At 48.2% G+C, this 27,737-nt stretch overlaps 2 protein-coding genes across 3 annotated transcripts; one reads left to right on the forward strand and one right to left on the reverse strand.

The window, feature by feature from the left end:
- Positions 1–626: 626 nt before the first annotated feature.
- On the reverse strand, positions 627–6,676 carry Pced1a (PC-esterase domain containing 1A). Of its 2 annotated transcripts, none has more exons than XM_028878567.2 (8): positions 6,381–6,676; positions 5,282–5,422; positions 4,706–4,785; positions 4,357–4,595; positions 4,115–4,265; positions 3,782–4,028; positions 1,444–1,719; positions 627–1,154 (listed from the first exon to the last, which is right to left on the reverse strand). In XM_028878567.2, exons 2-8 carry the CDS (start codon positions 5,403–5,405, stop codon positions 907–909), a joined length of 1,365 nt encoding a protein of 454 aa, XP_028734400.1. In that variant the 5' UTR covers positions 5,406–5,422; positions 6,381–6,676; the 3' UTR covers positions 627–906. The 2 variants fall into 2 exon arrangements, with proteins under 2 accessions (XP_028734400.1, XP_028734399.1); XM_028878566.2 differs by lacking the exon at positions 6,381–6,676 and adding an exon at positions 5,722–6,162 and having other exon boundaries at positions 794–1,154.
- Vps16 (VPS16 core subunit of CORVET and HOPS complexes) lies at positions 6,184–25,924 on the forward strand. The gene is made up of 24 exons (XM_028878565.2): positions 6,184–6,335; positions 19,665–19,753; positions 19,985–20,082; positions 20,165–20,293; positions 20,373–20,517; positions 20,636–20,751; positions 20,850–20,972; positions 21,098–21,153; positions 21,490–21,579; positions 21,673–21,767; positions 21,927–22,003; positions 22,421–22,552; positions 22,650–22,777; positions 22,906–22,941; positions 23,084–23,192; positions 23,349–23,483; positions 23,580–23,688; positions 23,796–23,893; positions 23,981–24,088; positions 24,362–24,439; positions 24,530–24,699; positions 24,782–24,878; positions 25,512–25,615; positions 25,712–25,924. The coding sequence occupies exons 1-24, from the start codon at positions 6,283–6,285 to the stop codon at positions 25,854–25,856; spliced, it is 2,520 nt and encodes an 839-aa protein (XP_028734398.1). The 5' UTR covers positions 6,184–6,282; the 3' UTR covers positions 25,857–25,924.
- Positions 25,925–27,737: the final 1,813 nt, after the last annotated feature.

Raw genomic sequence — 27,737 nt, forward strand, 5'->3', positions numbered from 1 at the left:
TCTGATCAGGTTTCTCATTTCTTTTGGGTGAGATGTTGCCTTTTTATAAGGTTTCATTAACAAGAAGAGAAATGAATCCAAGAATTCTGTTCCATCCATTCTAATTCAAATTTAATGGGTCCTTACATGACCCACTTTCTGCCCCATTATCACTGCCATACTCCAGCCCCTCCCTCCCCTCTGTCAAAGCTGAGGCCTTGAACTTCTGCTTGACTTTGTGACCAGTTTAGCAGAGCATCTCTGGCACCACCCCTGTTCTGTAATGACCTTGGATGTCTTCTCCATCAGCTCTTGTTTCTAACTACCAACAAAGGTTGGTCAGTATTTGCTTTTCTCTCACCGCACACCGTATCAAGTACATAAAGGGATCCTAACTGGTCTTCCGCCTGCATTTGGGAGCTTCTCACTCAGGTGCTTACAACTTACTGCACGCCTGCTCTGTGCCAGGAATGCGTGCTAAGGCTGTGTCTTCCCACCTCCAGGAAGAGATGAGTACCAAGCACACACATGACTGTGTACAACTGAGAGGGAAAGTCAGAATGAGCCAGATCCAAAATCTCACCTCAAATACCGACAGTTTAACTCAGTCCTTGATTTTTTCCAGTCCCAAAGACCTGCTGATAACAACGGACCCACTGGGATCTTTATTTAGCATATGTGTTCTTGTGAAGACAGAACTGTGTTAAAAGAGTGTATTCATGGATTTCTAAATAGTTTGCACAAAGGTCCAAGAGGCAGCTTTCCCAACCCTTAAGGCCATGGTTTGGGAGACCCACTCCCTCACACAGGAATGTCACTCTGTCCTTCCATGCTTTTATTGATATCAGCAGTGGACAAAAATACCCCAACCCAAGAGCTAGGGTATCAGGCAGACCCTTCAGGGCCATTGGCACCTCTAGATCCTGTCTACCCAGGCCATGTCCCTGAATGGGCATGTCCCCGTCTGTCCTGTTTGTATGTGTGGATCAGTCTGTCTGAGTGCCTGAGTCTCTGCCTACATGCCCCCCCAATCCTTGGTATATGGTAGGGGTTGTTGGGAACACAACGTGGCTTGCCCCGGTGGACCACGGGGCCCCGGTGTTGACCATGGGAGACAGGGCCAGAGACTGACGGTGGCAGGGGGGCAGGCACAAACTTCACTCCAGGGCCACATCCTACAAGAGAACCAGTCATCATCAGAGTAAGTTTCTGACCAGGTAGCTCTGCTCCTCTGGGGTAAGTCTCTCTGTGCTTTCATTTCCCATCTGCAGAATGGAGATTCTACTTCCCTCACCCCAGACCAGGAACTGTGAGCAGATGAATAAGTTTATCGATGCTCTTCCGATCTGAGGGACTAATGTGACTAAACCCAACTCCCAAGCGCATGTGAACACAGGTGGCTAGGTAGGAGAATGTGCACAGGAGGCTGGGGAAGGTGTGAGCAGAGGCTGCAGAGGCACCTACCTAAGTTAGATGACACCGAGAAGTCCTCCATTGCATTGTGTTTGAAGAATTCATAGCGTCGAAAGGGCTGGCCTTGGGAAAAGGGGGCATCCTGGTGCAGGGGCGGGAACAAGGGAGGTGGTGAGGGCTGAAGACGTGGATAAGGAAAAGACATGGGACGAGGCAAATGGAAAGGAGGGAGGAGGGGCAAGGCCAGCTTCTCCCTGAAGTCTGGGGGCTGCTTATGGCTTCCCTGGGATGGATGAGCCATCTCTGGCCAGTCCTCAATCCATGTGTCTAGGAATGGAATGATTGTGTTAAGTAGGCCTGGGAAGTCAGGCTGCCCCAAATGCTACCTATCTACACTTCCAGAGCTCTACTGCTACCCTCTTGGGGATTAAGGCCAGCAGCCCTCCTCATTCCCCTTCACTTCAAGCCAAGACCAAGTTGTGTTCCTTTTTTCTTGCTGCTCATGATTACCTGTGTTCTGAGTTCATGCCTGCTCCTGCCCAGTGCCTGTATCTTTAGCTTTTTCTTCTTCCCGAGTCCTCACAGGCCAATAAATTAGTCAAATATGAAGATCCAGCTCCCTCTCCCAACTAGTCTTCATCTGCTTCTAAACCCTCCCAGGGAGGATTCTACCCTGTTTTTTATCCTTCATCAACTGTGTATTCATGCCTTCGATGTTTTTCCTACTAAATGGAACAGCCTGACAAACCTACCAAACCTCTTCTTTCCAACAGTCCAGTCACATGACATCAACAATACACCCTGTCCTGAAAGCACCTCTCTATTCTCAACTACTTTTGTTTCCCCATCAATCTGCTCTCTGCAATCCGAGGTGTGAGCACTGATCTGCTGTCTCCTTCCTAGTTCACACTCATATACCTCTGCTGGGTACAGATGACTCCAAGTCTCTCCACAACATGTCAAACAGATCTGCCCTAATCAAACCCACTTGCTCATCTCCCCACTTCAAATCAAGTCTTTCTTTTAACAACCTTCATTTCCTTTTCACCCCTTGAGACAAGGTCTCATATCTTCCAGGTTGACCTTAAACTCACTTTGTAGCTAAGGATGAGCTTGAACTTCTGAATCTCCTGCTTCCTTTTCCCAAGTGCTAAAATTACAAGCAGGCACCACACGCCTGGCTGTATATGGTGCTAGAGATTGAACCCACAGCTTCATGCATGCATCAACGTCTAGCACTCTACCAGCTGAGCCACATTTCCAGCTGTTTCCATAGTTCTTAGACGGAATCAAAAGCTGTGAAGCACCACAAACCAGTCTTTCAACCTTTAAAGCATTCCTTTATTTACTGAGGACCAATTCTCTCATTAAGCAAAACAGAGGAAATGGAACCAGTACATAATCCACCCGAATCCATCCTAAAGCCTCAGCTCCTAGTTTCTAGACCCTAGTGGTCTGCCTCTATCCCTTGCCTTTCGAGGTCCCCCACAGCTTCATTGCTGCAACAAACAGCATCTAAGATGACTCAGGCCTCCAGTTCGACAAACACTGCACTCTTGGCACTGAAATACAGCACATCTGTCCTGGACTGGGCTGGAGGGGATGAACTATCAACAAGTGACCTGATGCAGGGGAGAAGCAGATGTAGAAATAAGCTCCGATGTTTTCTTTGCAGGCAGCCAGGGACTGAGAGACTAACAAGCAAACATAAGATTTGTAGCAGAGAACATCTCAGCAGGAATGCAATTCAAGTAGTGTCCCCAAAACAAGCTAAAGGAGTGACACTCTGGCACCTGCTACAGTTTGACTAGAACGGGGCCAGTGGAGGACTGCACTAGGCAGGATCCAGTGAGACTCGGAGCCTAAGCAGAATTGGGGAGCCCACGAGCTGATGTCTACTACCCCTATCACCTGAGACCGACTTGCAGAGACACTGTAGTTTACATCGTCTCTCTACAACAACCTGCTACCTGGCTGAACCTTTCATTTCTCCAGCTGATAAGCTCTCTTGCCTCTGTGACACTGCTTGGACTGCTCTTCTTCCATATCTGTCGTCCCACTTCCTATACCTGAGACTACCTAGAAGTATTAACATTTCTTTCCCATTCCTCTGTTGAGTAGGGGTTGCCTTTTGCAATCAGTACTTGAACATTTTCATTCAAGTACGCAGAAGGAATCATAAAGCTGAAGAACTGGGAGTCGGGTAGGCATGGGACTCCTGTGATCTACCCATTTCCAGGAAATGAGAAAGAAACACTCAGGAGCCACAACTGTTTTTCAAGTGATCATCTACTTTCTACCAGTACCTCTGTTGCATTTGGCTCTTTGTGCCTTGTGTGCTAAAGGTCCTGTCTACATCACTACCCACCCACTCTGTGGCAGGTCTTACCTGGGAGAGGGTCATGTTTGGGTAGCTCCACACCCCAGGCATCAGCCACATGGCTCAGAAGTAAGTGTGAGAGGTGGCGGTGTGCGTGCTGGTCCCAATGGACACCATCTCGATGACGATGATGTACAGCATGCCGGAAATGAAAGTGGAGATCTAGGACGTCGAAACAGTGGTTCCCAGCTAGTGTAGCACTGTAGAAGTTCCCCTCAACAACATCCTGTCGCAGAGAGACTGCCAGGGGCTGCAGCTAATTGAGAAAGTAGAGCCTCTAAGATGGTGTCCTATCTACCAGCCAGCCACTCTATCCCCTGTCCAGAAGGGGCCCTCACTTACCTCTGGCAGGAGGAAACCCCCAGTGACACGTTCCCCCAAAGGCATTGCCATGTTCCACACCAGCAGACAAGAGTCTGGCAAAACCTGGTCCATTCGTACAAACACTCGTTCCAAGTTCTTCCTGTAGCTCTCCATTGGGCAGCGGCCATATCTGCTGGGTAACACTTAGGGTGGGCATGGGCACAGGAATGGCGCCATACCTCCACCTCCAACCAGTATCTCCCTTCCCCCCCGTCCTGAACCTGGAGAGATCCCAGAGGCAGGAGTTGATGATCACTAGGTCAGGGGCAGGTCCATACGACAGCTCTTCCAGGACGTCCTCAAGGTACTCGGAGTAAACACGGGTGAGGAAGTAGAAGCGCACAAGGTGGTGGCCAGAGCCAGAGCAGAACTGGCGGACCTCTCGGTACTGTGTCCCGTTGTGCAGCTCGCCCAGCTGGCCCCCAGCCACCAGCTGATCCTGTTCAAAGCTCAGCTCCCCCTACCCACCCACCCCCACCCCGACGGTCAGATCCATGCCAGGCAGGTGGTCTTTTTCAGGCCAGGGTCTGCACCCACCCAACACTGGCATGACTGCCAAGCTTCTCTCACCTTGGCTTTTAACTGGGAAGCTGTGAGCAGTGTGTCTTTCTGGAGCAGAAGCACCAGGTCCTTATACACAGCTCTCTGGACTGCAGGGAGACAGGGGTCCTAAGGTTAAAGCAGGCCTCACTCGGTCTCAGAGCCTCCCAAATGAAGGCCTTTGGTCTCCCAGGGTTTGGCTGCCCAACAGCAGCTCTATGGAGGGTTGACTTAAAGAAGAAAAGATGAGGTTTAAAAACCCAGGCTGGGTTCTTTCTAGTCATATGCCTCTCCTCTAACTCATGTATAGTGACCCAAGACCAACTGGCCCTGTCACCAGGGAAACACACAACATAACCCACAGCTCCTTTAAAAAAAAAATCATGGATGGCTACAAGAGACAAAGAAGCAAAAGCATGGGCTAAAATGGTGTACAAATGATACGCCAGGACACCCGTGGAAGGTATGTAGGGGGAAAAACAGTTTAGTGGTCTAAGACAGAGTAAAAGATGGAGAAGAAAACTGAAATGGAGATACGGGGTGCAGACATAAAGAAAAGGCTGCAGATACAGGGCTGTGAAATGTCATCCTAGAGTGGTCACTCACTGGAGTCCCCCAAAATGACCACGAACTTGTTGTGTAGCAGCTGCTGGACTTCAGAGGCTTGGAAGTGGACCATGGTGCTTCGCAGCAGACGGTGTGGCATCTCGTTTTCCAAACAGAAGACCATGCTGCCACTGGCACGGGCTGCAGGGAGAGGCCACTAAGCTGACAGAGAGCAGGGACTCAAGGACGATCAGTCTGTCCCAAGATGACAGATGCGCGCAGGCCCCTCCCTGGCTGCTCTGAGTAAAAGGGAGGAGGGTGGGGCCGCATGGCACATCCCATGATAGCACCAGCCTTCATCACACTTGGAAGGAAGGCGGAGGGTCGCTTAGGCTGAGGGCCTATACTACGGCGCTTCGCGCGCGCAGCGACTCCCTTGCTCCCAGCCACGTGTCAGCGGAGGCCGCGCGTGTGCGCACACGTCCGCTCGCGCCAGTTACCAAGTCTCCGGGCTCCAGGGATTCACCGGCCAGTAGGGCAGGCCCGGGTGCCGGGCGCCTTGCCCACAGCGGGCTCCTGATCTAGAGTCATGTTCCCGCGCATCTCGAGGGCGGTAGGTTCTGCAAAGACCCCGCCCCACAGAGCCCAGGTGCCCAGGTTAGCTGTCGGTGCGCAGCTCGACGCCCAGTGCTCTCCATGCGTGCGTCGCGGTGGTCCAGTCAGCGACTCCAGCATCTGAGCTCCAGGAGGAGAGGGTCATGGCTCCCACTTCCGGTCACTCATGTCCATCCCTGCGCGACCCCCAACGTCGGAAGGGTCAGAAAGACAGCGACGTTGGCCGCCGTGAAGGATAGGAATCAGGGCTAGGCCCACCCGGGCGGGCGCGAAGCCCGGGTAAGAGCGGAGGGCAGAAGGATAGCTCAGTGCGGTTTGCCCACAGTGCTGATGGCCGCTATGGCGGCCTCGCCACGTGACCCCGACGGGCGGAAGCGGAAGTGCGGCCTGGAGCTTGCGCCAGGCTGGTGTTTTCCCGGCGCCTGCAGCCGTCAGCTGTACCAGACATGGACTGTTACACTGCGAATTGGAATCCACTCGGGGACTCTGCCTTTTACCGGTGAGCCGCCCGCCGCCCCACCTTCTCGCCCAGCGCCTAGCTTACCGTGCTCGTTTGCTGGCTTGAGCCTCCCCCGGCGGAGCCAGCGGCGCTCGCCCCCCTGCGTCACTACGGGTGCTGGCGTCCGCCCCTCGGGCGGCTCGCCCCAGCGTCGGCCACTTTATGCACGGTTGCCTAGGGGCTGCAATCTTTCCTTCCTCTGCTCCAACGGAGGCAAGCTCAGAAGGCACCCCAATACCGAGGTCTGTCGGCCTCCGGAAGGATGCTCAGATCACATTGAGGAAGGCCGCCCGTGGCGACAGCGAGTGCCAGTCTCCTTCCGGAAACTGCTGCTGAAGTCAGACCACAGGGGCTCTCAGAGGAGGGCGGGATCGCCACAGCGGGCGGGGTGACAGTACTGACCAAAGCTGAGAGAGGGGGGTGAATAGCCATTCAGCTTTGGGGCACTGTTAATGAAGAACCCTAGGCACTGGCAACTCACCGAAGTTGGAGAGTCCTGAGCAGTGGGTCTTTCTCTAGTCTAAACTAGTAATATGATTGCAGTGGTTAGCGTCTCGCTGACTTACTTTGTTAAGAGAAAGTGCAAACTGCTTGTGGAACACACATCAATTGGCCAGCCTCTATTTTGTCTCCTTGAGCGGCTTCCGATTTGATCTCAGCCATCCTCTAGTCGTGTTCCAGCCGCACAGAATTGCAGGCTCATCGCGTCATGCAATTTCATGGCTTTGTGTGTTTTCACAGCCCTATCGTCTCTTTTGTGGGCATTGCTATTTCCCTCTTTATCACACTGAAGAATTATTGCTCACCTTTCAGGACCTCCCTGATCTTCTTACAGTAGAATTTTTTTTTTTTTCCTTTCAGAGTTCAGTTGTAGAGTCTTATTATAGGTAACAAATGAAGGCAATATTTGTATAGGTTTCATCTGCTGAGCTCCTCGAAGGCTAAGAATGTCTCTTTTATTTCCCGTGCATATATAGACCAGTGCCTGTTACCTAATAGTTGTCCAGCCTGTGGTGTCCCATGACTCTAATTCCAGCACTCTGGAGACAGAGGCTGGCTCATCTCTGTGAGATCCAGGCCAGCCTGGTCTACATAGTCAGTTCAGGCCAGGCAGGGCTACATAGTAAGACCCTGTCTCAAAACAACAACACAGAAACAAACAAAAGCTAATAGTTGCCCAACTAGTTGCAAAATTGCAAAGAATGTTTTATTGATGTACCTGTAGATCACAGAGACATTGCATTGGTGTCTTATTTCAATAGAAGACTTTGCTTCCACTAGTGAAACAATTTACCATTCTCATAGCCAGACTTTGAAATGAAATTTTGTTGTTCCATTGTGATGCATTTCCTAGACAAAGGATGCCTTGTGATAATTTTTAGAGATATGTTGCATTTGCTTATTCATAATTCCTCTTAGACACATGTACAATATGAAAAATGAAAAAAAAAATGAAACACTTAGTTGACATCAACAGGAACTATTAATGATTTCACCCATTGAAAATACTACTGGACAGGAGGATCATGATTAGTAACTGATCAGTTTATACTTTATCTTAGAAAGAAACAGTTTGTACTTTGTTTTAGAAAGTCAACGAGACGCTAACCACTGTAATCACATTACTATATACACTATATATGTATACAGCCAAGCCAACTTTGGTTATATATATACATTGGATGCTAGCCTGGGCAAGAAGAGACTCTGTCCCAAAATACAGATTATTTAAAATAAAAAATAATAAAAATAAAATATTAACTATTATTTTTAAAGTACTTTTAAATCAGAGCATAGAAGACAATGACCTCATTACAACAGAGCTCCTCCTGTTTATTGTATGAAATCTTAGCTTCATGGATGCATAAAATTTCAAAAGATATGAGTGTGGGCATGTGTCATAGAAGTGGCTAATTTCCCATTACCTGTGTTGAACTCAGAAATGATTAGACATGTTAACCCTGCTGGAGATTATATATATGTCCTAAGTTGCTAACACATAAGACTTTCTTAAACTGGACACTATGCTAAGCACTTTATGTGTAGTTTCTTAAGTATCCCACCACATGGAATCAGGAGCATGATTTGCTCCAACTTACTGATGAGGAAGCTGAGGGACAGAGAGTCCAGGTTAAGTAATTAAGTGGTTCTGTAAAGTGGTAGCACATACCTTTAATCCTAGCAAAGGCAAATGGATCTCTGAGTTTGAGGCTAGCCTAGTCTACAGAGTGAGTGAGTTCCAGGGCAACCAGGGCTACACAGAGAAACCCTGTCTTGAAAAACCTCCCCCCCCCCCCACAAAAACAAGAGAATAGTGGTAGACTCTAAATGCCAAAACATAGAATTTTTTATTTTATATTTAGAGTCTGTGTGTGTGTGTGTGTGTGTGTGTGTGTGTGTGTGTGTGTGTGTGTACGTACCATGGCACATGTGTAGAAGTCAATGGACAACTTGTAGGAAGAGTTGGTTCTCCCCTTCCCACCACATGGGATCTGGGGATTGAACGCAGGTTATCAGGCTGGCAGCAAGTGCCTTCACAAAGCTAAGCCCTCTTGGCCCAAATTTTTTTAAGACAGGAAAATGCAAAAGCATTTTCTAGCTTATTCACCAATGTGAAAGTGTTTTAAGAATAGGTGCTTGGTTTCATTCATATCCTCGTCTAGGACTTAGTCTGTGATCCTGAATAGTGGATGAATGGTGAAAAAGTAGACTCTTCACTTGAGTCCCATCTGTAGGGCAGGAGTCTTTGCTTTGGATTGGTCTTCTCAAGAACTTGCTGGATTTGAAAAGGTGAGGAGCGGAAGTGGTGACCATCTCTTACCGGGTTCTAGAGATTTAGCCATTTTAATCCTAAAACTGCAACTTGAGTTGATTCCATTCATTAATGTGATCCCACCTTTGCCAGACTCGGTATGTGTCGGTAAGTTGAGTCAGACATAGAGTGCCTTTGACGTTCATAACGCTTACAGCCAGCACATGACATGGAGGATAAGGACTCAACCTTTGATCATGGTTACTACGGGGAATACTGAACTTGGGGGTGAGAGGATCAAGGAATCGAGGATGACGTGGGTTCTCAGCTTAAAATCATGAAAAGGGAAAAGTGGATTTGGCAGAGAAGAGGGTGGACTTGTTTTGTATGTGTGGGTGTATTTTGTGTTTGTGCTATATGTAGGTACACATGCTCTTGCAGAAGGGGGAGGGTTGGTGTTGCTCCTCAGGAGCCATTCACTCTGTTTGAAAAACAAGTCTCTCACTGGACCTAGGACTTGCTGATTAGGCTGGGCATTCCCCAGGGATCCACCTGTCTCCACCTTCCCAGCACCATAACCACAAGCATGCACCACCATGCCTGGATTTTTATGTGGGTGCTGGGGATCAAACTCAAGGTCTCATACTTGTGCGGCAAGCACTTCAGTGAATGAGTTAGCTGTCTCCGCAGCCCCTGAACTTGGTTTTGAACACACTGAGTCTCAGGCACTTTAGAAACTTTAGTTTCATTTGTAAAAGGAAGAAGAGTGATGATACATTTTATATAACCCTGAATAATTTATTCTTATAGAGTTGGTTTTCCTTTCTTTGTTTTTCTCCCTCTCTGGATACTGGGTAGTCTTGTTATTTTTAAGGGAAGGAGATTATTATCATTATTATTATTATTATTATTTAGATTTATTTATTTTATGTATGAGTGTTCTATCGTCATGTATGCCTGCATGCCAGAAGAGGGCATCTGATGCCATTATGAATGGTTGTGAGCCACCATGTGATTGGTGGGAATTGAACTCAGGACCTCTAAAGAGCAGCCAGTGCTCTTAACCACTGAGCCATCTCTCCAGCCCCAGGAGATTATTTTAGTATTGTAGTTGTATTTTGAATAAGCATAAATATTTATTTAAAGCATCGTTAAATATATATATAACAAAATGTGTCATCTTAACTTTTTTGTGTGTTTTGCCTTGTTTTTAGGGAAAATATCACTACTTACTTTTTTTTTTATCTTTTTGTGCATGAGTGTTTTGTCTAGATGTATGCCTGTGTACCTCATGTGTGCATTACTCACAAAGACCAGAAAAAATCATGGGACCCCTTGGAACAGAATTTACAGATATTTGTAAAGCAACATGTGGGTGCTGGGAATTGAACCTGGGCCCTCTGGAAAAGCAGCCAGTGCTCTTAACTGCTGAGCTGGCTTCCCAGCCCTCCTTGATTTTGTTTTTTGAGACAGGCTCTCAGGTAGCCCAGGATGACCTTCTGCCTCCACCTACCAAATGTTAGGGATATAGGCATGTGCCATTGTACCTGGTTTATCCAGTACTGGGCGTTGAACCCAGGGCTTCAGGCATGCTAGACAAGCATTCTACCAACTGAGCTCCTTTCCCAGCCCTTTATCTGAACCATTGTTTAATTACTGTTTAATAGTGTTGAGTACATTTACTGTGGTGTACTGCCAATTTAAATTTTTTTCATCTAACAAAACTGAAATCCTGTGCCTATTAAATAACAATTCCCCATTAAACAAGCACTTCCATTTCTCTGGATTCGACTATTCTAGGTAACTCATGCAAGCGATAGTTATCATTTGTCTTTTTGTGACAGGATTATTTAACTTAATATTATAGTATTCCCAAGGTTAATGTTATAGTCTGTGTCATAGTTTCTTATTTTTTAAGGCTAAAAGATTTTTTTTTGTATGTACATACTCCATTTTCCTTATCCATTCTGTCAGTAAGCGGCATGGGGTACAGATATGCAGAATGGAGGATAGATAGCCTCTCAGAAAAGCCTATGGGGTGGGCGGTACAGCTTTCATGAGGACAGGCTGTGCACTCAGTGGTAAAGGTTTCTACCCAGGCCCCAGAAATAGAAATCTTGTTAGCAGCAGTAAATGGACCCTGGATTCTAATACCAGGAAGCCATTAGACATAGCAGTGTTGCTCTGGAGAATAATGCTCTCATAAATGTGTGTGTGTGTGTGTGTGTGTGTGTGTGTGTGTGTGTGTGTGTGTGTGTGTCTTTAAAAAGGCTAGTTGAGTACATGCTTAGTTTGTGGAGGGAAATGCAAGAAATGAACGAACAAACCCCCCTTTTCAGACTCTGTTTCTGTTTCACTTCTTCTGGGTGTATATCCGGAAATAGAATGAGTGGATTGTCTGGCAGTTCCGTTCACATTTTAAGAGCTGCCATACTGTCTTCCACAGCAGCAGTTGTGCAATTTACACACCAGCCGCAGTACCCCAGAGTCCTTGAGCATCATTTAGTTTTGAGTTGTTTGGAAGCAAGGGGTTTTGGAAATGATAGTGGACCCCTTTAGGGACCTACAGACTGTTGGACTGTTCCCTAGTGTTAGACCTGATAGACTTCTCTGCTCAGCCTGTTGTACACAGGGCTCTTTTCCCACCACGATGGACAGTGCTTTCCCAGAAGTTTACCTGCATAGCCAGAGGGACTTCTTCATCGATTACTGCAGGGGCTGGAATGGAGGCTCCCAAAAGTGCTAGGTTTCCCAATTTCCCAGATTACAATCTAGGATCTATTTATTGCTGCTCAGGAGATTTCCATTTCTGGGATGTGAGAATGGAAGAGAAGGATATAACTGTAACTAGAGTTTTCCTGCCTTGCCCACAGTCAGGACAAATCTTTGTCACCTGCCAGTCCCACAGCCGCTCAGACTCAACCAAGTAAACACAGTGACTTATATTGCTTACAAACTGTATGGCCATGGCAGGCTTCTTGCTAACTGTTCTTATAGCTTAAATTAATCCATTTCTATAAATCTATACCTTGCCACATGGCTGGTGGCTTACCAGCGTCTTCACATGCAGCTTGTCATGGCAGCAGCTGGCAGTGACTCCTTCCGCCTTCTTGTTCTTTCTTTTCTCCTCTCTGTTAGTCCCACCTATACTTCCTGCCACTGGCCAATCAGTGTTTTATTTATTGACCAATCAGAGCAATTTAACATACAGACCACCCCACAGCGTATAACTAGCCTTCTACGTTGAGGGATGGCCGCCTTCATGGAAGCTTCACTGTTAGGCTTTCCTGAGAGGCTGCCCTCCATTCTGCACATCTGTTCCCCACGCCACGCAAGAGGCATAGCATGTGTTGTCCCCAGGAGCTATCTCCCTCAAAGGCCTTGGGAGGTGATCCACCCATTGTTGCTTTTGTCTCCCATACCCTCCTCCTGCATACCCTTTAGTTCCTTTATGCTAGTCACTTCCTCCTTCCCTCCTGGCCTTTGTAGCTGCTGAACTCCTGGACCACATTCCTCAATGATTGTTTGGAAGCTTTGGCTCAACAACCTCCTATACATCCCAGCTCTTGCTGCTTTTGAGGACAACATAAGTGAGCACTTAGCTTCACAGTTCCGGCAGTTTGTAGTCAAGTGATTATATCCTCCTTGCCCTCCCTGCCTGTCTCACCCCACTCCAGTGCATGTCCAGAACTGCTCTACCTTTACAGGATTGGATTCAGAGAGCTTTGAAGCCCTCTCAAGCACGTAGAATCTGCTTCCACAGACATTTTTCTCCCTGTCTATCGAGGAGGACGGCTACAGCCACTCACTTCACTTTTGTTCTTGTCTTTTCTCTAGCATCCTTATTCTTTTGTCTCGTGTCATCCCTGGCTGTATAGAACCGTCTCCTTGTGCCCGTGCCAAGGCTGCAGAGTGCTAATGTGAAGTTACGTGGGCAGCTGGGACTACTACAGACCCATGCTCCTCCCAGTTTTATCTGGACTCCTCTGCTCCTGTTTAGTGGAGTCATCCTGTATTCACCATGGAGGCTCAATGTGTAAAAGACTGCATGGTGAGGCAGTTGTGAATGATTCAGATACTTCAGAAATCCCGAAAATCAAGATCTCCTTGCACTGTTCCCTATAACTTCACCTTCTAAGAACTGAAGTCATTGCATGGAAAGGCCTAGATTTCACCGGACTAAACTTGCTCTCTTGAACCACTGAAGATATACGCCCCTGTATAACTGTGTCCAAATGGGGAAGGGAAGAAGAGAAAGGCTAGTGCGTACGTATATATGTACACGTAACTAGAGAAAATGTGCAAAGCGACGCCGGTCTCGCTTTTGTGAACAGTCATAAAAGGTCGTAATTGCTATCTACAGCTTTCATCTGCACCTGCATATCCCCTATAACTGTACCTTTGCCCTTAGCCAGAACATCCTTTGCCTTTGTTTCTAACCCCAGTAGTGACAAGCCTTCCTTCCTAAGTCATGCTGCTGTGTTTGGTTCCTGTTACATCTCTCTGCGTGAAACTGCAGAGAGATGCCACAGAGGAGTCCCCAGATTTTAAGTTGGCATAGCTTCTTGCTAACTTTTTTCCCCTTTTAAGAAGAATAACCCACTTTGGTAAATCGAGTCCCCCTTTCATGCCTGTTTGCAGAACAGCTGAAGGTGGTAAGGTGGCACTCTTACCTTCCAATTCAGTAAAACTGTTGTTGCATCTCCTAGTAGAAGCATTTGCCCCTAGAAGCCTCAGCTCTGCAAGCCACCAGGCCGCAGTTTCCAGAACAAGAAGCTACTACTACTAAGTAGACACTCTCACTGCTCCCCTTTGGTCTAGCTCTCGTGTTCTGCAGGGAAAACTATGTCTTGTGATGGTTTCTGACTCAAAGCAGAAGGCAGAACCCCATTCTTTTAAGGTAGTTTGACTCCAATTAGTGTTGTAACTTCATCATCTGTTAATTCAGTACTGTGGTGTGGATATGAAATATTCCCCATTAACTGTGTATATTTTAGGGGCTTGGTTGCTAGCTAGGCTTAGGGGGAAGCAGTTAGATCATGGAGGCTCCGACCTAATCAATGATTTCATACACTGATGGATTCAAAATTGGAATAGAGGGCTGGAAGATATTAGAACTGTGGGGGGTGGGGCCTAGTTGTAGGAAGTGGGTATCTGAGGCATATGCAGTAGAACCATAGATCTTGTTCCTCAGCCCTTCCTCTCTCCCTGCTTCCTAGCCGTCATAAGCAGCCATGGCCACCTGTTCCTGCCGCCATTTGTCTCACACCCGAAGTCTGACCTTGAACTGGAGCCCTTCAGACTTAGTTACCTTTCTATTGCTGTGAAGGGACACCATGACAAGGCAACCTATAAAATAATTGGGGGCTTGCTTACAGTTTCAGAGAGCGAGCCCACGACCATCGTGACAGGAAGCATGGCAGCAGGCATGCAGTCATGGTTCTGGAGCAGTAGCTACGAGCTTACATTATAAGCACAAGTTGGAGGCAGAGAGAGCAAGATTGTGGCCCCAGAGACACATCTCCTCCAACAAGACCACACTTCCGAATCCTTCCCCAAACATTTCCACTAACCAGGGACCAAACATTCAAACATCTGAACCTATAGGAGCCGCTCTCGTTCAGACGACCACAGACTGTGAGCCAGTGCAGATCTTTCCTCCCTTCAGCTCTCTCTCTCGGTTATCTGTCACAGCAGCAGTCTGACACTCGGTTGCTTCCTGTGGGTGTTAGAATATAAGCAATTGGTTCTGTGGCCCAGAGCTGACTTCTTAGCACTCTGTGTTGAGATACGAGCTCACTGATGAGATGCAGTGCTTTGAAGAATGCTACAGTGATGAATAAAGCATTCTATATGTCGAGAGATTCTGAGTGCCCACAAATGCATTATAGGCAAGAAAGGTGAATCTACCCAGAATATTTATCTGTTCCAATAAGAACTAATCTCTGCCTCTTCAGAGCCCAGTGTTATCATCTTGCAGGTTGGACCCATGAGAATTGTACCATATGGGGACCTGCTTTAAACACAGCACTGTGTTGACTAGCTCAGCAGCTTCCATCACATCTGCTGGAAATGAGATCGTGATAGGGTGTTCAGGTTGAGGGTAGCTGCCCCGAGAGATGACAGACAAGCTACTTTCACCAAGAAGAGAGGCTACAAAATGGCCAATTTCATTCGGACCTAACTACATACCCCTATTTAGGTTTCGGGATCCCATTGTTTCCTGATCAGTACCCTAACTTCCACATAAGATATGGCATGCTGATAAACTCAACTGTTGTAATTTAAAAGCCCACAAAATTAAAATTGTGTTGATTTTCAGTAATAGCAACCATATAAACTACAAGAGATTATCTTAGACCTGTCATAGAAGCTTTCTGCTTCTCAGGTCATGACTAGTTAGTAGTCCAAGCAAGGTGTGAACACACAAGAATGGAGATAAAGGGACAGTTGGGAGCCCTGGAACACAGCATCTGTAAGGCAAACCCCACCCAAAGACTGGATGTATAGCATGTAAAGGCTAGAAACATACTAGTATGCAAAATATGTATATAGCCAGACATGAAGGTGTACAGACAAGTGGGTAGTCTGATATGAACAGAAAGCTTAGAGTGTAGTGTCTGCAGAAGAGCCCTGAGAAAGTGATCAGGACCTAGGCAGAGTTTTCCGGATGTGTTCACATGACTGGAGTTGAGCGCCACCACCAGGTCTCTTCATACCCCAAGGCTGCCAGCAACAGGAAAGCATCAAGTGCTTGTCCTGTGTGTTGTTTAGTGTTCTAGCGCCCTCTACTGAGAAAGCGTCACATTGGCCTTACTGAGAGACAGGCTTGAAGGAATAGTGGTCATTATTGTAGAACATAAGATTTTGGAACTGAACAGCTGTCAGTTTGTAACTGGCAATGCTAAGTCTGAATTAAGATATGTTTTCCTGCTGAGCGGCGGTAGCACACGCCTTTAATCCCAGCACTTGGGAGGCAGAGTCAGGTGGATCTCTGTGAGTTCGAGGCCAGCCTGGGCTACAGAGTGAGCTCCAGGACAGGCTCCAAAGCTACACAGAGAAACCCTGTCTCAAAAAACAAAAAACAAAACAAACAAAAAAAAGGTATGTTTTCCTGTATTTTCATTCAGTGAATTTAGTAACAAAATATCAAATGTATATGTATTGTAAAATTTAAAAAATCTTCAAGCCACTATGTGACTCAGCACGAAGATAGAAGCTGTGATTAAAAGTGTGCACTACTGTACCTGACTTCTTTTAGTTTAATATTATTTCTTTTTTTTTTTTTTTTTTTTTTTTTTTTTGGTTTTTCGAGACAGGGTTTCTCTGTGTAGCTTTGTGCCTTTCCTGGAACTCACTTGGTAGCCTAGGCTGGCCTCAAACTCACAGAGATCCTCCTGGCTCTGCCTCCCGAGTGCTGGGATTAAAGGTGTGCGCCACCACCGCCCGGCTTTAATATTATTTCTAAAGCGTGTCTGTGAGTGTGAGTGCAGGCCCTCGGTGCGGAAGAGGGAAGAGGTCCCCTGGAGCTGGAGTTACAGGTGGTAGTGATGGGACTCGGGCTCTCCGCATGGGTAGTATGAGCTCTTAACCAGGAGCCTTCTCTTCAACCTCTCATCTGTTTTCATATTCCTATCTCAAAACAGCAGTTTTAATCAACTTTAGTTTATATAGTATGTTTTATATCTGATATATACATATACGTGTGTGTGTGTGTGTATTCTTATATTTTCAAATGCTCTTAAATACCTTCTACTGTTTTCTGTCTCAAAGAGTCCCTTTTGCAGCCATGAACTTTAGAGTCAATGTATGCATTTCTGTAAAGAAAATATTGGGAAGAATTTTTGTCAGAATAATTGTACATTTGTGGGTCATCTTAACAATATTTAGCCATGTCTTCTGTATCCTTGAAGAAAATTTAGTATGATTTTATTGCATTTTTCATGAGGTTTATTCTTAAATATCTTAAAATTTTTATTGCTATCATAAATAGAATATTTTGTTTATTTTTTGATATTTACTTTATTAAAGACAAGGTCCATGTATCCTAGCCAATCTGGAACTCACTATGTAGGCCAAGCTGACCTCAAACACAGATCCTCTTGCCTCTGCCTCTGCCCCTCTTCCCCCTGCCCTTCTGTCCCTCTGCCCCTCTGTCCCTCTGTCCCTCTGTCCCTCTGCCCCTCTGTCCCTCTTCCCCCTGCCCTTCTGTCCCCCTGCCCCTCTGCCCCCCCCCCCCCCCCCCTCTGCCCTCTTCCCCCGTGCCCCTCTGCCCCTCCCCCATGCCCCCCCCCCGCCCCTCTGCCTCTACTTCTGCTGAGTTCTGGAATTAAGGACATGAGCCACTATTGCTGGCATAACTAGAATCTTTTAAAAGTTAATTTTATAAGTCAGGTGTGGTGAATGCATGTTTTATTCCTAGCACTTGGCAAATGAAGAAGCAAATAGCTGTGAATTCTAGGCTAGCTTGGCCTACATGGCAAGAGCCAGGGCAGCCTGTAAGCCCATATCTCAAAAAGCAAAAACAAAAACAAGTTGAAAGTGCTTTCTCAAGCATTTTCATTCTTCATTCATTCTCTCATCCTTTCTCGACTCCCTCCACTTCCCTCCTTTTCTCTCATTCTACACGAGTCTTACTGTGAATGGAAAATTTCTTGCCATAGAAAATGGGCTGACGTTTGTTGCTGAGTTCTCTTACTGTCCTTAGTGCTTTGCTGAGTATCCCTCATTTAAACTGAAATAAGTGTTTCATATTTCAGAGTTCTTTGTAATTTAGACTATTTGTGTAGACTTAGCCAGTTTATCATCTAATTTGAAACTCCAAAATCTAAAATGTTCCAAAATCTGAAACAACACTCAAGAAAATAAAGATTTCAAAGTATATTAGTCAGGGTTCTCTCTAGAGAAACAGAACTTATAGAATAAATCCATAGATAGCTAGATAGATGGATCCATATATGTATCTATACACACACATATATATAGATAGATGAATGGATATATATAGAATATATATAATATATTATGAATATATTTAATAATATTTACTTGTTATAATATATTTAACATGTATTATACATTAAAATATATAATATGAGGGATTTATTAGAATGGCTTACGGGGTCCAGTTAATTCAATAATAGCTGCCTACGAACTGAAGGTCCAAGAATCCAGTAGTTGCTCAGTCCATAAGGTGGGTGTCTCATCTGGTCTTCAGTAGATGATGGAATCCCAAAGTAGGCTCTAATGTGATATAGAAATGTATTATATAGAAATGATAGGATAAAAGGGTAGATTTGGCAAAGTTTACTGGGGTACACACACTATATCACCACAAATGCCAGGGAAGGGGTAGACTTGCTAGCAAGAGGGTGCAAGTAGACCAAGAGAGAGATTCCTTCCTCTGTATCATTTATACAGGCTGTTATCAGGTGAAGTCCAGATTAAGGTGGATCCTCCCACCTCAAAGATCCAGATTAGAAGTGGGTCTTTCCATTTCTAATGGTTTAATTAAGGAAAAAATCCCTCCCAAGTGTGCTCAGCCATTTGAGTTTTAGTTCATTCCACATGTAGTCAAGTTGACAAGCAAGAACAGCTATCACACAAAGCATTCCAGATTCTAAGATGATGGGGCACAGTTTATAGGAACAGTTTTGCTCTTTCTCCAAAATATATGCCTAGAGTTTTTATGCTGGGAGGAGGTTGAAGTTCAGGTTTGGTCTAGAACTACTAGTGTTGCCCAGGTTGACCTTGAACTTGAAATAATACTTCTGCCATAGCCTCTCAAGTGCTAGGCTTCAGGTGTGAGCCACTGTGCCTGATTTAGTTTGTTTGCTTGTTGTTTTTCTCTTAAATTATTTTGGCTAGAGCCCCAAGAGGGCCATTCCCTCCCCTACCTCCAAGCATCCAGTGATAGCGTGTTTGGAGCGTCAGCTTCTTCTCATGCAGCATACGTTCACACATGCATAGGGTTGCAGTCTTCCTTCCTGCCTGAGATTTTGTCATCTCACATAAGCCAGGATTCACAGGACTCCACCAGCCGGACTCTCTCTAGCCCTATCTCATTGAAGAGCTCATTTTGGGGTGTCTTTCAGGCACTGTCGACTCAGTGCTGCTAAAACTGGTTTCATCTCTAACTCTAGCTTGACCCATAACGTAAAGAACACAATCTTATTCCTCACTGGAACCAGGAATAGAAGAGGTCTCCTCTTCCATGAGTGGGCCTCTGAAGGTCTCCCTTTCCCACTGTTTCCAGCCAGAGCCCTCCCTTACCTTAGCACCGTTCCAGTGTCTTGTACATGACCTGCACATCGCAGTTGCTCCTACCAATATTGGATATTTGCCTCAAAAGCTACAGTCTTCCTTGCCAATATGCTATGCTATCTCACCTGTGGTTCAGAGGCCTCTGTAATTTGGTCAGTTTCTAGTCATCCTCCTCCTCTCTGCCTCTTGTGTGTGTAGGAGGACTCTCCTCCACTAACTGCAAAGGAAAATGGTAGCTTCAGGCATTTCTCTGGGCCTCATTCTATCTAGATAGAGGATCATGGGGAAGCTAATCTGTTTATCTCCATGGACAGGAAATATGAACTGTACAGCATGGACTGGGACCTGAAGGAGGAACTCAAAGATTGCTTGGTGGCTGCTGCACCCTATGGGGGTCCCATTGGTATGCACCCCTCTATTTCTACTATATATTATTGGGCCCCAGGGTTGTTCTCTGCCAATCCACCTTGCTAAAATGCTTTTAATTTGGGTCCTCATGAGAAATCATCACCTGTAGATTTCTTAACCTCATGGTCCCTTGATTGCCATGGGGTGGGCATGAGGAACTATTCCAGGAGGCTTACCTCACATGGGCCCTGAGGATCTAGGACAGAAGTCCCTTCTCAAAATGCAGCTCTACTGAGGAACTGTTGGAGAAAAGAGAAGGCTGCCAGCGTGCGGCCAGTACTGGAGATCTACTCTGCTTCTGGCATGCCACTGGCCAGCCTGCTGGTAAGCATGGGGCCTACCCTACCATGTGATGGGCAAGGCTGGCCGACTCCAAGGAAAGCATAGGAACCTCTCTCCTCTGCAGTGGAAGAGTGGGCCTGTGGTGGCCCTCGGCTGGTCGGCTGAGGAGGAGCTGCTCTGTGTGCAGGAAGACGGCGCGGTGCTGGTTTATGGGCTTCATGGAGACTTCCGGAGGCACTTCAGCATGGGCAATGTGAGGGCCACGGGAGCCTGAGGAGGGAAGGTGGACCTCATCACCTGTAGCTTTCTTCACCCATGGTCCCTTTTGCTAGGAGGTGCTTCAGAACCGAGTCCTGGACGCCCGGATCTTTCACACTGAGTTTGGTTCTGGGGTGGCCATCCTCACAGGGGCCTATCGCTTCACCCTGAGTGCCAATGTGGGTGACCTCAAACTCCGACGGATGCCAGAGGTGCCAGGTAAGCCCTGATACTGAAGAGAACCCTTCCGTTCCACAAATGTGCCTCCAGACTGGGACCAGCAGAGACAGACACTGTGGGCTCTGGTCATTCCAAAGGATCCTCTTCTCTGTCACAGGTCTGCAAAGTGCACCCTCATGTTGGACCACACTGTGCCACGACCGAGTAGCGCACATTCTTCTGGCTGTAGGACCTGATCTTTACCTCCTGGATCATGCCACGTGCTCCACAGTGGTGAGAACCGAAGTGGGAATGAAACGGAAGAGCTGGCCAAGCAGTAGGAAGGCCTTGAGAAGTCAGTTTATCTGGTTTCCTCCCTGGCTCTGCCCCAGACGCCTGCTGGCCTAGCCCCGGGAGTGAGCAGCTTCCTACAGATGGCTGTATCCTTCACGTATCGTTACCTGGCACTCTTCACAGACACGGGCTACATCTGGATGGGGACAGCGTCACTCAAGGTGTGGTCCTGAAACAACAAAGGGTAGTGTGCTCTGTCCGGGGGAGATCCGTTGTGAATAGGGTCATGGCTTTTCCACAGCAAGTGACTGCTGGGACAGGGCCTTGACATGCTGTGCCATTTCAGGAGAAGCTGTGTGAGTTCAACTGCAACATCCGGGCACCGCCGAAGCAGATGGTCTGGTGAGGAGAGAGGCGTGCTTTAAAGCTGGGGTTAGAGCATAGCCTTGAAACCTGGGATAGCTTGAGTCATCCTGTCTTCTGTTCAGACTAAGTGGAGCTTAGGCATTCTCTTCTCTGCCCGCCCTTAAAGGACCATTGTCCTCTGTGGGCCACTTGACTGGTAGTGCCAAAGCGAGAGGGGAAGCACATGGGTCATTGTATAGCCAGAGAAATGGACTAAGGGACACAGTATGTTCAAGGCCGTCCCAAGGAAAAGGGGTGCAAGCAGTGATGTAGAAGACATGGCCATGGGCCCAATGTCCTGAATGTCCCAGATGTGTATCATGTTGTCCACAGGTGTAGTCGTCCTCGAAGCAAGGAAAGGGCCGTTGTGGTGGCCTGGGAGAGGCGGATGATGGTGGTGGGCAATGCACCTGAAAGCATTCAGTATCCTTGGAACGCTTCCTGTGTGGGCCGGAAGAGGGAGGGGAAAAGGGAGGTGCCCTGTCTTTGGATAGAAGAAGCCTTGACGAAACTCAGGTTTGTGCTAGATGAGGACTCCTACTTAGTGCCTGAGCTTGATGGGGTCCGCATCTTCTCCCGCAGCACCCATGAATTCCTGCATGAAGTCCCAGGTGAGGCCCCCACAAGGGTACAGTGTTCCTAAGGCGGGTGCTCCTGACCACAGACTCCCACACTGTCCTATGACAATGGCCCCAAACAGGATCTGGGGACTAGGGGCAAGCTGAGAATTTCCACGCTTCTTCATCGCTACTCAAAAACTCCTCCCCTAGTGGCCAGTGAAGAGATCTTCAAAATTGCCTCAATGGCCCCGGGAGCACTGCTGTTGGAGGCCCAGAAGGAGTATGAGGTAAGTTCTGGTCGACTTCTAAGACTCCCAAGATGCTCTCTCCCTTCCTCTTTTCCTGACTGGACCAGCCCTCTGGCCCTGCCTGAGCACCTAGGATAAACCAGGTGCCACCTGGCAGGGGAAGGGTTTAGGTAAGACTGGCTGGAGCTGACGAAGGCTGGCACATTTAAACTGGCTGGGCAGGGCAAGGCATCCCTGCTGTACCCAGGCTCAAGTTGGTGCTACTATTGGGAGGTATCAAGCACCCCCACCCCACCCCCACACAATAAGCAGTTGTGAGCCCCTCCAGTAGACTGAGTGGATCGGGTCTGTTTGGCCTTTCTAAGTCATTGCCATTTGAACTATGTAGTCCCAAGAGGCTAGGCGCCACCGTGAGGTGTTCTCTGTGATGCTCCATCTTTGGACCTCTCCCCACAGAAAGAGAGCCAGAAAGCAGACGAGTACCTACGGGAGATCCAGGAGCTGGGGCAGCTGGTCCAGGCTGTGCAGCAGTGCATTGAGGCTGCAGGACATGAGCACCAGCCAGACATGCAGAAGAGTCTGCTCAGGGTTGGCCTGGAGGGGGTTTTCGGGGAGGGTGGGCTGGGGATGGGCTGGGCTGGGCAGTGAGGGAAGTTCTTTTCCATTGCCCTTTGGTTCTTCTCAGGCGGCTTCCTTTGGAAAGTGTTTCCTTGACAGGTTCCCACCTGACAGTTTCGTGCGCATGTGTCAGGACCTTCGAGTGCTCAATGCTATCAGGGACTACCACATTGGGATCCCTCTGACCTATAGCCAGTATCCTCAGGCATGTCATGAGGGTGTTTACAGCTGGGCGTGGCAGGGGAAGGGGCAGGAGATGTGGTCTGCAGATCCCTGGCAAACAGGACTTACATCAATTGGATCCTTAACCAAGGAAAATACAGATATAAGCAGCTCACCATCCAGGTGCTGCTGGACAGGTACAGAAGCTCAGGGGTGCTGTAGGGGGGCAAGGGTGGGTAGTATTACAGCCTTATGTGGGGTCTTGTGGGTACTACTCCTCACATGCCTTTTAGGACTAGGAGAACTCAGCCCTGTGTCCCTTCCCCCTTTGTCTGCCAGGCTTGTGTTGCGGAGGCTTTACCCTCTAGCTATTAAGATATGCGAGTACCTGCGCCTTCCTGAAGTACAGGGTGTCAGCAGGATCCTAGCCCACTGGGCCTGCTACAAGGCAAGGACATGGGATGTGAGGTAACCTTGGGCCCTGGAAAAACAGAGGAAATACAGAGCATGGAAGTAAAGGGTGGCTTCTGACGGATGTCCTATGGGATTGGGCAGGTGAAGAATGGCATCCAGACTTGTGTGACACCTACATACACACTTACAGGTGCAGCAGAAAGATGTCTCAGATGAGGATGTGGCACGGGCTATCAATCAGAAGCTGGGTGACACGCCTGGTGTGTCATATTCTGACATCGCTGCGAGAGCCTACGGCTGTGGCCGCACTGAGCTAGCCATCAAGGTGTGATTGTGTTACCTCCCCCAGACACCCCAGGGTGGGTGGTCCAGGCCCTTAGGCACGTGCCTCTCTTTGCTTTCTGCCCCACCCACCTGACAGCTGCTGGAGTATGAGCCACGATCAGGGGAGCAGGTACCTCTTCTCCTAAAGATGAAGAGGAGCAAACTAGCACTGAGCAAGGCCATCGAGAGTGGGGACACTGACCTGGGTGAGCAGGGTGTGGGTGAGGACCGGGTGGCGGTGGGATGAGAAGGTGAGTGAGCCCTAGAGTGTGCGGCGCTGGGCTGGAGGCCCCACCTACTTTATCATCTCCAGTGTTCACAGTGCTGCTGCACCTAAAGAACGAACTAAATCGAGGAGACTTTTTCATGACGCTCCGGAACCAACCCATGGCCCTCAGTTTGTATCGACAGGTAGACGCGTGTGAAGGGGAGGGAAGGGTTGGAGCTTCCTGAGCCCTTGAGTTGGCTTTGCTGACTAATCTTCTGCCCATGACCCAGTTCTGTAAGCACCAGGAGCTCGACACGCTGAAGGACCTCTACAATCAAGATGACAATCACCAGGAGCTGGGCAGCTTCCACATCCGGGCCAGCTATGCCGCTGAAGAGGTCGGGGGTCCAGAGGGAGGCCGGGGCCTTTGGATTAGTTTTTGTTCCGTTCCTTCACGGAGACCTAGCTCTCTGCAGTTGGTTACACCCTCTCTGGTCATAACTGTTGAGGGGATCTGAGAACACAGGCAAGGATATGACTGATTTCAAAGGAGCTAGCTTCTCGAAGACACCAGAGGAATGCCCCTAGCGGATAAGGCTGACTTGGGCACAAGGGTGGAGAGAGGCAAAGCTAGCTAATACGTTGTCCTCTGCACACCTTTATCTATGTAGCGGATCGAGGGGCGAGTGGCAGCGCTGCAGACGGCGGCTGATGCCTTCTACAAGGCCAAGAATGAATTTGCGGCCAAGGTTTGACTGCCTTTTCTAAGCTCCCTGTCATGCCTTCTTGGTCTTTCTCCCCTGGCCTTCATCCCCAACCTGCCTCATTCTGGTCTCCAGGCCACAGAGGATCAAATGAGGCTCCTGCGGCTGCAGCGTCGTCTGGAAGATGAGCTGGGGGGCCAGTTCCTAGACCTGTCTCTACATGACACCGTCACCACTCTTATCCTGGGAGGCCACAACAAGCGTGCGGAGCAGCTAGCACGTGATTTTCGCATCCCTGACAAAAGGTGGGTTAGGATCCCGGCTGTAGGTAGTCCTGGGGCCTCTTGCCTTTCCTGCATACCTATGTTGAGCCCAGCTTCCCTGCAGGCTCTGGTGGCTAAAGCTGGCTGCCCTGGCAGATTTGGAAGATTGGGAGGAGCTGGAGAAGTTTTCCAAGAGCAAGAAATCACCGATTGGCTACCTGGTGAGCCAGGGATCCTCCTGAGAGTAGTCCTGGGAGGGGGCCAGGCCTGGGAAATGGGGATGACGGTCCATTTGTGCTCCCATTCCACTGTCCTGTTCTGAGCCAGTACTTCTTGTGCCGTGTGAATGTGGGCAGACACATACTGCGTGGGAACTCTGGAGGACAGGCCCAAGCCTGCCTCCTACCAAGTGGTGGAAGGAGTTGCTTTACCCAGTGAAGACTACAGGGGGCACTATGTGCCTGAGGGCAGAAGGGGCAAGAAGGGCCATCTGTGAGGCAGTGGAAGACATGGAGGAGGTGCTTGAGACGTATTGAGGGCACATTTGACAGCGGCAGCCTGAGAGAAAACACAAGGCCTGAGAAGACAGCCGGCAGAAACCCTGCTTTGGTGGTGGGAGAGTGGTGGTGGTGGAGGAGGAGGAGCATGAGGAGGACTCGGCTCAAGTCTCTAATAGGTCTTCGGTTTGGTTGTCTCTGTTATAAAAATGGTGAGCTCCATATTGTTTCGCACAGGTGGAAAGGGGACTCGAGACACTGACTGGGTATAAAATACTATGGGCAATGTGTCCTCTGGGCTTCTGCTCCTAAGAGAGAGGAGAGAGGCCTAGTCTTTGTCTCCTCTGTCTTGTGAAGCCCTTTGTAGAGATCTGCATGAAACAACATAACAAGTATGAGGCCAAGAAGTACGCTTCCCGGGTGGGCCCGGAGCAAAAGGTCAAGGCTTTGCTTCTTGTTGGGTGAGTCAGATGGAGACCTGTGTGTGTGTGGTAGCTGAAGAGTGGACCTGTGCCCTGGAACGGCCCCAACATCACCCCCTTCTGCTCAAACCACAGGGACGTGGCTCAGGCTGCAGATGTGGCTATTGAGCACCGGAACGAAACGGAGCTGAGCCTGGTTTTGTCCCACTGCACTGGGGCTGCAGATGGGGCCACAGCGGACAAGATTCAGCGGGCCAGAGCCCAGGTCCAGAAGAAGTGAAGGTGCCTGCCCTTCGGGGCGAGTCACAAGCCGGAGATGTCCAGATGTAAATAAATTTGGAACACTGATTAAGAGTAGTTGTTGTATGCCGTCTAGCCTAAGATAAGCAGGCTTGAGGCAGAACCATCTAGCCTCTGCAAGAGAACTCCACATATTTGATTATATTGAAGCTGTGAATAGGAACTAACAAGAGAGACCTATTTATTCACGTGGTTGCTCTCTCAGAAGCTATCTCTAGCCTGGAGGAAGGTATTAAGAGAGATGGCATAAAATTCAAGCACCAATCCAGCAAGACCCACACCAAAAAGATTACATGCGTGTGTGTGTGTGTGTGTGTGTGTGTGTGTGTGTGTGTGTGTGTTCTCACAAGAACCATTCTGTATACTTTGCCATTATTTCATTCATTCCTCATGACAGTTCTGAGATGTATAACATCCTTCTCTTTGTAGAAAAGAAAACCGAGAACCAGAGATTGGTGAAAGCACATATGTTATAAAAGAAAGATTTGGGCTGGCAAGATGGCTCAGCAGCTAAAGGCTCTTGCTGCCAATTCTGGCAACTTGAGTTTAAACCCCTGACCTCTGACCTTTACCCACATATACACACACACACACACACACAACAACACACACACACACACACACTGAATGAATGGGTGGATGAGTGAATAACTGAGTGAGTGAGTGAGTGAGTGAGTGAGTGAGTGAGTAAGACTAACTAGAAGTAAATGAGGATTTGAAACCTAGGTTTGACTCTAGGCTGGAACTGAAGTCAGGCCTTCTGATCTGGGAAGACAGAGGCAAGGCCCCTAAATTGCCCTGCAGTAAAGGTTGGAGGATGTATGGGAAGCCCATGACCATCCCATTGTCAAGGTTGGAGGAAACATCTTTGAGATCCTTGGCTGTTGAACAGGAAGTAATGAGCAGTTCTTGGGTGGTTTCAGAGCTTGGGGAAATAGGGATGGAAGATCATCTCCAGAGCAATTGCTGTGAACTGGAACCCCTAATCCCATCCGACTTCCGTGAGTCCTTCACCTCCAGTCAGCAAGAGGGCTTTGGCTTTCTGCCTTCTGTCTGCAGCCCCTAGACGATACTCCAGTGAACTATAGCATTCCCACCTGTCAATGTCAAAATCCTATCCTTCATGCCCCCCAAACACACACACACCACACACACACACACACACACACACACACACACACACACACACACACACACTTGTTAGCAGGAAGAAACCAAAGCCGAAAGGAAAGGACCGCCCTGGAGCTTCCCACATTTCCCTCTCTGGCACTCCTTGTCCTAACTCTGCTTTTAAGAGGCAGGAGAAGCTAGGCATGATGGCGCACACCTGTAATCCCATACTCGGAAAGCTGCAGTAGGGAGGCTGCTGTGAGGTCAAGACAAGCATAGGCTGTCCATAACAAGCCCTGTCTCCAACAACAACAGCAGCAGCCAGATGTGGTGGTGCAAGACTGAAACCCCAGGGTTTAGGAGGCAGAGGTAGGGATGACTTCTCCCAGCCTGGGCTGCATAACAAGTTCCAAACCAGCTGGAGCTACACATCAAGACCTGTCGCAAAAAAACAGGAGAGAGAGTCTGGGCTTGGTAAGGTGCCGCTTCCTTTATTCCCATCTAATTTGTAAATGCAAGTTTGTGAAAATCCTTCAAGAACATGTATTTCAGTGTAAAACAACTACTTACTCTGACAGCGTTCATTGTGTGGGTCGAGAATGCGGGCGGTCAGGATCCAGCAGTGCTGCTTTATACCTGGCTCATGGGTCTGGAGAGCAGCTGACAGAATGCTCAGAGGCTGAGGGTGACGATAGCTGGGGGATGAAATCACCTGGAGGCTTGTTCATTTTTGTGTCTGTTGTGGACCAGA

The sequence above is a fragment of the Peromyscus leucopus genome, chromosome 4 (assembly GCF_004664715.2).
Source record: "Peromyscus leucopus breed LL Stock chromosome 4, UCI_PerLeu_2.1, whole genome shotgun sequence".
NCBI lineage: Eukaryota > Metazoa > Chordata > Mammalia > Rodentia > Cricetidae > Peromyscus > Peromyscus leucopus.